We start from the raw sequence: 12235 nt of genomic DNA, 5'->3' as shown, positions 1-12235 counted from the left end.
TATTGTGACTGACCCTAAGCACTTTCACACTCTTTTGGTTCAGTTCGAGTACTTTGTTGCTCGTTGCTTGTTGGTTTCAACCTTATCTTTACTCAAAGGTGAATACTCATAAAATTTTAACTTTTTTTTTAGGAAAGAATCTAATTATCTATAATAATTGTAAAGGTTAAGAGAAATAAAAAAAAACAACTTTTTGCTGCCATACCTCAGCATGAATACCGATAACATTTTTTCTATCAACCAACCAAATGCTTTAAGCCACTTCGCCCATTAATAAAAACATATAATGCCTAACTCCAAATGGCCTATTTAAAATTTCTAATTAAATTTCAATTATAAAGTTTACTCCTTTATCATCTTCACCGCATAAACTTCAGTCTCCTGGCACCAACAGCACGAAGCGGGGTCCGAACTAAGCCTTCATCCTAATTTACGTACTACATCATCCTCAGATGTTTTTCGACTCTTCAGGGAAAATAAATTTTCCCTTGAAATTAAATTGTAAACTTGCACCGTGGAAAAAATACTGTTCAGAATGAAAAACTGGAAAATCTGACATGGTAATTGGGTGAAGTGTAATAAGTCATATCTTCCAGGCCACTGGGCAACAAGCGCAACAGAATGTAGTGCAGCGGAGCGACCTGCCAGAGAGGGGTGAACAACACAAACATTTCTCTTCTGGGAAAATAAATTTTCTCAACTGGCACGAGGAAATTAAGAACTTTTATAGAAGGAAGACACTCCTCATAACACTTAAAGTGGTTGAGGATGCTGGATGAAAAATTCGCTTCGGGAGTCTGGCCTTTTCAATTTTTTTTTCCTTGACTTGGTATGCACCCAACTTGGATCTGGGTTCGTTAGAATTGAAATCCTCAAGGATGAATGCGAACATTTTTAGAAAAGAAATCATTATTTCTGCACGTTTTGGAAAACCGTGACGATAACCTACTTGTTTCCACAAGATGCAGTGCAAATCTTTTCAACGCTGAAAATCCTTTCAACTTGAACAAGGAGGATTACCAAGTCCTAAGAGCAGCAATGCTATTCATATTTCTCCTCAGACTATGAGTAAATTGCTTAAATTCTTTCCAAGACGTAATCGTATCTTTAGCACTCCTTATGGAGATTAACCCACATGGATACCCGGTTCACACACGTTTCCTTTTCTGCTTTAACAAGGCATTCAACTTTTCTTCAGATTTTTGTATAATGGATCAACAATTGTTTGAAATAATTTTTAGAATTTTCGAAACGAAGCGTGTTTACAGAAGTTGTCGACTTTCGACGTATGGTGAAACCTGGCTCCCAGTGAACACGCAAATTCTTTGATTTCTTAATGAGTAAAATTTAAAATTTTTAATTTATTAGTGCATTTGCTATCTTCCCGTCAAATGCCACCTTATCGTGGTGGGGGAGCCCGCAGCAATGTACTACTACACTAAGGATATCTAAAACATGAATGTGGAAGGTTGGGATTTGAACTCTCCAAGTGGTAAGTCATAGACCTGGAAGCCACCCGCGATCGTAAGCAGTCAAGTCGTGGCCGGGGGCGGTTTCAAGAGAGGCCTCACTAAACTTATGTTAGTTGAAGGCATTCTTCCCAACTTTATGGAAACTTTGCATGGAGTGTCCACGGCACAGACAACCAGGAAAGTGCGGCAGTTCTCACCTTGGGAGAAACTGGAAATTCGACTACGACCGGTGCATCCACGCTGCTACTGCCAAAATTACCTGTGAGCGAAAGAAGAAGGTCCGGCGGAAGGAAATTTCCGCCACCGAGGAGGGGTGTGTGTGTGTTTGAGCTGGGAGAGAAAGCCTCTGAGCACTCAGACCCTGGTGGTCCATTGTACTCAATTCCCTCGTCTAATGGAATATCCCGTATTCGTTTATGTATCACAGGATTTCTTTTAGTGGATGTAAAGCTATCTAAAACCACCACCAAATATTTGGTGTCTGATGCCTCCGTAAGCGGGGCACTCACATAGAAAATATTCCGTGGATTCCGCTTCTCATTACAGGATGGACACGTATCATCTTGGATAATTCCTATTCTGAAGCCCGGCTAGTGAAGTCAGAATGCCCACAATACTCCTGCAAGTCTTCCTGCTTTTCGACAGGATAAACTTTGCAGTATGTTTGTTTGGTTCTGACAGGAATAGTTTGGTCTGTCTAGCAGCATTAAGGCTTTATCACCTGTCATTATGGGAAGCTTGTTGCCAGGTTTTGATAGCAGCATCAGCCAATGCTACCGACACCCCAATTACTGGTTCCGATCCGGACATGGGGAAAGTTGAAGCCTCTTTTGCTATCGCATCCGAGATTTCATTTTCCACACCACAATGACCAGGTACCTAGAGTAAATCCACCGTATAGAACATTCTCGAACGATTTTTAAAGTGATCAAAGTACTACTCAACGCCCTCAATGCAGCTTGACTATTGCTACAAATTGCGATGTGCCTGCCCTTCAACCGCTTGTCAATCATCCAGGTTGCCGCCCTTAGAATCGCATACACTTCAGCTTGAAAGACCATTGTGTATTGTTCCAAAGCCCATTTCTCGTTTTTATTCGAGAGGTAGGCTCCTGCTCCAGAACCATTTTCTGTCTTTGAGCCATCGGTGTAGAAGATGTCAATATATCCTGACACGCATTTTTTGGTTCATCCCAATTTTCTCTTCGTTTCAAGATAACATCATATCTTCTACCAAACAGATGTATGGGGATCTGAAAATCAGAAGGCATTACGAAAACTAGATTCAATTCTCCCAATGACTCTTTCAATGCTTTGTACCCGCTCATGGCACCGCTGATACTAAAACACACAGTTCTTTGCAGTACGGCTAGTTTACAGCGTTTCACCTTAACCCACCACACTACGGATGCATAAGCGAACATCGGCCTAATGATAGCAACATATATCCATATTACTACCTGAGGCCTAAGTCCCCATGTTGAGGTAAAAGTCCGCCTACACAGCCCATAAGCTGTGAGAGCTTATTTCATCTTTATATCTACTCGTTTGTTCCAAAGAAGCTCCTTGTCTAGAATAACTTCCAGATATTCCACTTCTTTGGAGAGTTGAAGGGTTGCACCCTTCATCTCTGGAAGGCAAAGACCATTCAGTTTACTCCTTTTAGTAAATAATACCATTGTGGTTTTATTTGGATTTACAGAAAGTCCATGCCTGAGACACCAACTGCCAATCAAATCAACCGCGCGTTGTGTATTTCTACTCATCATTCCGAGATCTCGACCAACAGCCAGCACAGCCACGTCATCCGCATAAGCTTGAACGTATATTGGCAGATTTTGCAGTTCACATAGTAGTGAGTTGATCAGCATACTCTACAGAAGTGGCCATAGCACACCTCCTTGAGGGCAGCTTTCGTGGTTCCGCTACTACGATCAACAGGAGCCATAACAGCGGAGAGAGAACCTTTCCCTGTGGGCAACCCCTAAGACATCCTGCCTCAATAGACTTCTGACCGACCAATATGTGGATTTTTCTCCACTGTAGCATGTGAAGCATCCAACTGATTAACAGCGGTTCGATTCCATGCTTTCTTGCCGCATCACAAATTGCCGCGAATGAGGTATAATTGAAGGCACTTTCGATGTCCATAGATGCGCCTAAGACGTATTGTTTTTCGGACATCGCCTTTTTAATTTTTGCCATGAGCTCATGGAGTACTGTCTCCGTGGATTTGCCTTTCTGGTAGGTGTGCTACCTATGGTGAGGTGCCCACTTAAGAATGTGTGTATCCCTTAAGAACCGATCTACTAGTCTTTTTAGTCCTTTTAGTAGAAAGGACGTTAGACTGATCGGTGGGAAGCTTTTTGCGGCTGTGTAGGTGGGTTTCCCTGGTTTGGGAATAAATCAGTTCTGTGATCACTGTAGAGAGCACAGGCCTCGTCTGGCAATGAACCTCTTAAATGCGGCCAGAGATGCCTCGGTCTGCATAATCCACTCCACAGTGCAAAAAGGGGGGTTCCGAGAGATCCGGATTGCAGGCAGATCACCCGTCAACTGCTGAGTCCTGATTCGAATATTTAACACATGTAAGGTATCTGCGCAGCTCGTTGCGAATCACCTTTTAATCGTTGAGGATCCAGTACCGCATCCTATAGCTTCGAACAGTCGAAACGTCACCATGCAAAGTATTGCGATGGGCTTCCCGTATAATAAGGAAGGTGACATGATGATCTCTCGGCAAGAGAATCGGATGTTTATGGTCGCCGGGTATATCCGCATTCCGTAGCCTGCCTCCACCCCTGAGCAAACCTTAATGGTCAAGGAAAGGATGCAGGTTTCGTAACATCTTTGTGATCGGACGGTTCCTTTCCAATTCGTCGATTTCCTTGGCGAACTCCGTCTTTTATAAGGATCTTCAACCGACTTCGCTCGTATTCGTTGGCGCAAATTGGACCCATGATTTGAGTGATAAAACGGGACATGTAGGCCACGACCCTCGCCAGTCTTGAAAACATTGAGTATCGCCCCAACAGATTTCCTTTGTCTGCAACGCCCGCAAAACAGGCCACTTTCTCGGATACTTGTTCATCTAGAAACCATGATGGCTCCTGCCACCGTAATCGATGATTTAACAATTCGGTAGGGGAGATGCTTCTTGAAGCGCAGTCCGCAGGATTTTCATTTGATCTGATGTGGCCCCAAGCCCAGGATTGCTTATTTAGCTTGAGAATCTTAACAACCCGGTTTGTAACGTAGTACTCTAGTTGCGAAAGCTGCTTCTTTATCCACGCCAATGCGATTGTAGAGTCGGAGCAGCAGTACACAGCAGACTGACCAAGTGGTAATGTTGACCTCACCAGATGCATCAGTTTGGCGAGCAGCAAAGCACCATCCAGTTTTAGTTTCGGCAAGGTCACTTTTGCCTTCAGCGGCTTAACCCTGGTCTTGACGCAGAGTAGGAATACAGTTTATTTATCACTGGAATTCATGACTTTACAATATTTACGGTAGCGTATGTTGCCTCGGAATCATCACCATGAAGCTCGCAAAGATGATCCTTAGAATAGTGGATCTTTCGGGGAATTCGGACCGGCAGTTCCTCCTCAAAGTGTTTCTATTGCGTCAAAATCTCATCCGAGGAAATTTCAACCCAACCCATCCGTGACCCCCGAATTTTCTTCTTTAAGGCCTTGGCCGAAATCGTCACCGGTGCGAGTCATTGAAATGGGTCGAAAATCCCCGCAATACTTGATAGAAAGCATCGCTTTGCCAGCTTCCTTGAAGGGTCATACTTTACTAGTTTTAAACGAAAGTTGTCCTTCTTAGGGTTCCATATCAGATAAAGGGTGGCCATCGTTGAATCTTGTATGAACTCATGCAGCCCTATTTCCTTGGATTCCTCGGGAATCTTGCTCAAAAGGCTGGGATTATTTGATGCCCACTTACGTAGGTTGAATCCACCGGACCTTAACATGTCCGACATTTGTTTGATGAGAACTCTTGCCTCTTATCTCGTGCTTGCACCACTTAGCAAATTGTCGACATAAAAATCTGTCCCTAACATCTTTGCCGCAAAAGGGAACTTCGCTTCCTCATCTTCGGCAAGCTGTAACAACGTTCTGACGGACAGGAATGTAGCCGGGGTTTCTCCAAAGGAAACGGTTGTGAGTACATACTCGGTACCTTGCCAAACAGGATCCAGCCTAGCTTCCTTTCCTGAACTAACAACGGTCTGACCTTCCTCAATCTTCGTCCAATAATCTTTTCGAAAATCACTGCCCCTAAGATTAGATTGGTCCCTGATTTAACGTTGAAGTCGGGATACGCCAACAGCAGGTTAGAGGTCCCCTTGGATTTGCTGACTCTGCTATACACCGATACATTCGTATTCAAAATAAAATCAAAGATGATTCGCTTCTTTCCCTTGCTCCCGCCGGTTCTAGTTTGACCACGACTAAATCGCTGGAACTAAGGTCCGTATACAGAAAAGCGTGCAGGCTCTTACTGGCGAGAATACATGCTTTTAGTCTGTTCCGATCAGTGTCTCTTGTGGTTTGGAATAAATTGAAATACATATTTGCTCCCACTAGTTTCAAGTAAATCGAACTTACCCACTGTCCAGATAGATCCCGGTGAAATTCCCGATGTAACCACTGAAGAAGTCCTGGAAGCCGCGAAGAAGATTGGTGAAAATAAAGCCCCAGGTTTAGACGGCATTCCGAATAAAGCACTGACAGTGGCCGTCGAAACAGTTCCAAGGTGGTTCGTTGAAACATTTACGACGTGTCTCATAGATGGGATTTTCCCGGAAGAGTGGAGGAAACAGAAGCTTGTGTTAATCCCGAAGCCAAATAAACCTTTGGGTGATCCTTCGTCTTATAGACCTATATGCCTGCTAAACGGCATCGGCAAACTTTTTGAACGGATCATCTTCAATAGGCTTGTACCAATCACAGAAAAGGAGGGTGGTCTCTCAAACAGGCAGTTCGGATTCCGAAAGGCAAGATCCACTGTTAATGCCATCAGCACGGTGACGGAAATTGCGGAAAAAGCAATGGAGGCCAATAAATCTTGCGCGGTAGTTACTCTCGACGTGAAGAATGCCTTTAATACGGCAAAATGGAGCAAAATAATTGGGCGCTCCTAAATACCTGGCGCACATGGTCATGGAATTTCTCCGGGAGAGGATACTATGCTACGATTCGGACGATGGACCTAAGACGTATACAACAACCTGCGGGGTTCTACAACGATCAGTCCTCGGTCCTCGCCTGTGGATAATAATGTATGACGTAATTTTAAAGGTGTTACCGAAAGGAGTGACAATCATTGATTTCGCAGACGATATCGGGAGGAGGAAATTTTTGAAATCAGTTCTTGGCTAGAGGAAGCTGGACTGACACTCGCGGAGCATAAAACCAAGGTAGTCTTGATTACTAAGCGAAGGCAGCAAACCTCGATAAAGATCAGGATTGCTGAAACACATCATATAGTCGCAGCCAACGCTTAAATACCTAGGAGTCAAGGTTGACCAAAGACTGAAATTTAAGTCCCATCTTGAAAATTTAGCAACCAAGGCTTCCGGAGTGGCTACATTGTTGGCAAGAATGTTCCCAAATATGGGTGGTCCAAGGCAAAGCCGTCGCCCCATACTGATTGATTGCATTGCGAACGTCGTGCGCTTATCGTAAAACATCAGACGAAGCAGCTGGTGTGATAGCAGGCATGATCCCTATCGACATCTTGGCGACCTCGTTCGCCAAGCCTCTATGACCTCTATGTAATTGGCGAGTTCTATACCTATCGTCGGCAATTGGCATGAAGTAAATCTATTTTGGAGTGACAAAAAAGATGGGATGATTCACCTAAAGGACGCTGGACGCACAGGATTATTCCAGATGTCTCTAAATGGATCAAATGAAGGCACAGTGGGGTTAGTTACCACCTAACTCAATTCCTAAGTAAGCACGGAGATCAAAGATCTTGGAGGGCAGTGGAAAAATTAATGAAGGCGATCCATAATTTGCTGAGGAGGGAGGAGCTTCGGAGGAAAGTTACAAATAACGACAGGAGCCGCAGTTCATAACTGATCCTGTCCCGCGGTGTAATACCGAAATGGCAGTCCTGCGGGGTAAGCGAAGCAGAAGGAGCTGGTTTTAGTGAGTAAAAGTCTCACATAACTGTATGGCAGGAGCCAGCGGTAGGTTTTGAACTTTTCCACCTTCCAACGTATGAAAAAAAATACATATTTGCTGCTCCGATACTGGGCTCCTTCATTAGTGCGATGTCGACGTCTCCTTCTAGGAGGAAGACCAGCAGATTAACTAAGGCTCACTTCGTGTGCGCTACCTTCAGCATGATCTGCTCGTTGGCGGCATCGACTGGATCCAAATCATCATCTGGTTTTGCGGTGTGTGTGTGGAACACTTTCATTTTTGCATTCCTGTCTCTGAATTGCAATTTATAATCTGCCTTTTTCAGTTCCTCGAGGCACTTTCTATGTATACGGAGTTGAAAAAGTTGGCTGTTCGCATGAGGTTCCTCCTCGATGGTAACCACCCAGCCGTCCATGGATATCCTAAGGTTTTGAAGGCGCAGGGATTGGACGCGCTTATCCTTATCCGTACGGATCTTCGACAATCAGATGCGATGGGATCTTGTCGTATTGGATGACTTTGAGTTTTAAGCCCTCCCAGGCTTCGTTGATCCCCACGACAAGGCAGTGTTTAAATCGGTAACGTGTAAGGAAAAGAAACTTGGATATGGATTGCAGCAGGTAGGTCATGGCAGAAGAGGTTGCTGAAAAAAATACGGTTTCGTGAGAACCATGTATGGAGAGCTCAATATAAAGATTCTATTAGATGCGGCGAGTACGAGGCATTGGCCACATTGTTCTTTTTTCCTTTGAATCCACAAACAATAAATCAACTCATCTTTGAAAACTTATTGGGTTACTTTTAGCTGTTTTGACTGTGCAGCTTACAGTTTGGGATTTCGTATTTTTAGAAAATGTCTGAGTGTCTGCAAATATGAGTACATTTCAGTCGTGTCTGCGGATGATTGCTCATTACTTCATTGACATTGTTTTGCCTATGATGTGTCTGCTACGTTACGTGCTGGTAAGTATGAATACTTTTGCTTGTGCTGTGACTAATACATTACGTGTTGGTAACTAACAATATGGCTTTAGTAGGTCTACATACAACTTTTCACTAGCTTATAACATTTAAGGACTTTGACAATAGTGATTCCAGTTAACCGAGTATTGTCAACTTGATAAATTCTGGATTCTTACTATAGTACTACCAACTTATTCAAGAATTGCTAAGTATGTGCTTCGTGTACTGATTAAGGGCGACTTTCTATGCTCAATATGGGCCTAGGCAAGCCTTGAATTTTTATGGGTTAATAAGGATGACGTCTGGTGGACGAGCCTTTTCAATCAAGATCGCAGATGCGCATACAAGTAGGCTACCGGTGTCTATAGAAACCCTACCCCCAATATATGTAAAACGCACTACGATCTGAATGCCTCCTTAAACCGGATTGTTGATTTTTTGTCCCGCTTTTACTTTCCAATTTATTTTCCTTTGTGTAGTCTTCTATGTCATAAGGAATCCTGTATTGAATAGGTAATTGGTAGGTAACTGGGAGCTAATAGGTGTTTGTGAGTTGGTCAATGAGATGCCAAAAAAAGGCAGAATGCTAAGGTGGTCAAACAAGAGAATTATAACAAAGGTTTCAACTCTTTTTGGGTCTACTTTGGGGCTTGAAACCTCCATAAACCCTTACAGCTCATTAGACAAGTTTTAGGATTCTTTAATTCAGAAAATTCCAGAGTTATTAACTTCAGGATGAAATTGAATTTAAATTTTTATGAGCCCAATAAATCCCTTTAATTTAGACTACTTAAGGATTACCAGACATCATCTCACTTTTTCACTAAAATGCAATTAACTGCAGGTAGTGATGGCACTTGAAATCAGAAAAGATATCCTTGGGTATATCAAAATTAATTCGCAGAATATAGATACCTTTCTTCTAAGGAAATACAATACAATCGTTCAGCTTTAAAAGCCGGATATCTAAGTTAACTCGTTCAGTCTCATCTATTCTGAGGACAAGTGAAAACCTTTTTGGAATATCGTAAAGGAAATTTGGAATTCAATTTCAATATGAGCATAGATAGCAAAACCATTCTTTTCGGTTATTTCGATGAGGAATTTCATCTCAGAGGGATTGAAACTCCCAGAGAAAAGTATGTATTCATCCGATCCCTCATGAAAGATGGTTGCGTAAATTTATCTGGAAGAAAATTGAGTAAAATTCCTTTTGAATTTGTTAATTTTATTCCACATAAAATAACTGGTTTAATATTGGACAGAAATCAATTTAAGGATTTCTCCTTTTTGGAGCATTTTCCGCAATTGAAAATGTTGACTTTAAACAAGAATGACAATCTTGAGTTTGAAACTTTGCCCAAAATGGACCATTTGACGATGTTAAGGTAAGTATTATTCTCATCTCTTGAAAATTCGCTAACTTTATGTTTTTTCGGTATTCTAGTATGAACGGGTGTCACATTCAGAATCTTTACAAGGAGCTTAAGCGTATCAAGAAACGATGTCCTAAGCTAGAATATCTTTCTGTCCGGTCGAGTTTCTTCGAAGATGGTACTGTTCCTGCTGCCGAAGCCACTCACCGAAGGCGAACGATTCTGATCATCTTTCCAAATTTGAAAGTCCTGGACAACATAGAAGTTACAAAATGGGAAAGGCAAAATGTAAAAGAGTATCTGAGGGCAATGAGAAGGAAAGGTCTTTGCTGCATGTTGTAATGCATTCAAGGATTTTATGGAGGCGGGAAATATGAAGCTTTCCTATTACCAGCAATTTCCAAATCTAAAATTATAGTATGTAGTATAAGTCGAAAATGTTTTTATCTATATGTAGAATTAGAATCAATCTTTTGTCGAAGATATGCTTTATAAGATTTAATCGTGTCTCCATCATTTTACCTGCTTAAACGCAAATTTTGTAAATTGATGGTGTCATGACGTCAAAAATAGAGCGTTCTATGTTAAAAAAAAAGATTTTATTAATTATCTGGTTAGCCATAATATCCCTGAAAGCGGGGATGATCCGATAGTGTCCCCAAAGTTGGTAGTTCTCTCTTTGTAATGAGCGCAGATGTGCGGGACACTCAGCAGCCATGTTCATTTTAAATTACGCTTAACGTGAACATAAATGTTTCTGGATGGGCATTCTGGCCTTGGTCCAATCCTCGATATATTTTACTCCGTGTTTAGAATATCCGACGCATTTCCTCCTCTCAGCTGCTATAACACGTTCTCTGGAATGGTTTTTACTCGACTGAAAAGAAAACAATCGGCGGAAGTCATGGTGGTTGTATTCGGCCGCAGCGTGGGTATGAACTCATGAACCATCATTCATACGACAAACAGAAGAAGGACGAACAAACTATGGGTAGAAGCATGTCCTAGCAGGTTTAAAGGTTGCCATCACCAATTAGTGGGACATCTGTGCGCCATTGCTCGCGGTTATCTGAAATGCGCTGCAGCTCCCCTCACGACTTCACCAGAAGCTCGCACTCGCCCTTTATTGTTCTGCGCCATGTGGTCTTGTGGCGGCCTACTCTTCAGCCATCTTGAAAGAGAAGATTCAACTGCATGGCATAACCCGCAAAGCAATTGTCGCCTGTCCTTAATGTGTAACCTATCAACTACCACTTCTGTCTTCCGATCACAGTGTCTACGAGTGGCAGGCCTTTGTCAGGCCAGCGTCCTCTGATGATATAACGCAGGCAAGTATTGGCGAAAGCTTGGAGCTTTTGGGTAACTATGGAGTTCACTTTCCATATGATACTCCCATATATATGTAGTAGATCTAGCGCTGTTAATGCATTTGGGCAAAATCCATCGGCAAAAACTACACTTTTTAGGGTAAGCTGCCTGGGGATTTAAGAGTACAGGTCTACGCGAGTAAAATGCCCCAGCTACCGATCCCACGGTTATGTCGTTAATTGGTGTAATAGAACAGCCAATCGTAATAAAAACATTTGAATACGTACAAGGTTCGGTCAGGGGACCCATAGTGTCAATACCTATACAGCTGAATAGAGATTGAAGGAATTCTTCATGGGCAACTTTGTAGAAATTTTGCCTTTCTGAGAAAGGATGTAATAATCTTTCCACCCATTAATGCCTAGATGAGATTTCTCTAAATTTTACTGAGAGTGGCGTGTGCATAACGGGGTATGTGTCCTATTGAAAACGAGCCTCCTAAATGGCATCGGACGGATGGAAGCTAGTGGAATGATGTACCGTAGGAGCCTCCACATATCAAGAAAGATGCAGGGTTGCTGCAGGGAAGGGGGGGGGGGGCAGACAGCAGTATTCAAGGATGTTTCTGACAAGGAAGTTGAAAAGTTTTAAGGAGGGTTGAATTGAGATACAGTCGGACGAGGAACGTAGAATAAAAGCAAATATTTTAGAAGCACGATTGATGATGTCAATTAAGTGGGAACTGAAACGAAATTTTTCATCGTAGATTACACCTAGGCCTTGAACGGAGGCGAGTAGTAAAAGGGGTTGTCCGCCAAGAGTGTACGGAGAGGATGTTGGGGAGGGTTTAAGTGAAGAGCACATCCAAAAGAATTTGCAGACATTCAGAGCTAGCTCGTTAACCGAGCATCAACGGAACAAAGAGTCAACTTTGGACTGCAAGACAACACAGTCTAGCG

The 12235-nt window shown here is 42.6% G+C and overlaps 1 protein-coding gene across 1 annotated transcript; it reads left to right on the top strand.

The window, feature by feature from the left end:
• Positions 1-9557: 9557 nt before the first annotated feature.
• Positions 9558-10398, top strand: LOC119661581. The gene is made up of 2 exons (XM_038070980.1): positions 9558-9980; positions 10040-10398. The coding sequence occupies exons 1-2, from the start codon at positions 9649-9651 to the stop codon at positions 10308-10310; spliced, it is 603 nt and encodes a 200-aa protein (XP_037926908.1). The 5' UTR covers positions 9558-9648; the 3' UTR covers positions 10311-10398.
• The last annotated feature ends 1837 nt before the right edge of the window (positions 10399-12235 follow it).

The sequence above is a fragment of the Hermetia illucens genome, chromosome 1 (genome assembly GCF_905115235.1).
Source record: "Hermetia illucens chromosome 1, iHerIll2.2.curated.20191125, whole genome shotgun sequence".
NCBI lineage: Eukaryota > Metazoa > Arthropoda > Insecta > Diptera > Stratiomyidae > Hermetia > Hermetia illucens.
The sequence above is the reverse complement of the archived record's forward strand: the minus strand, read 5'-3'. Positions and strand labels throughout refer to the sequence as shown.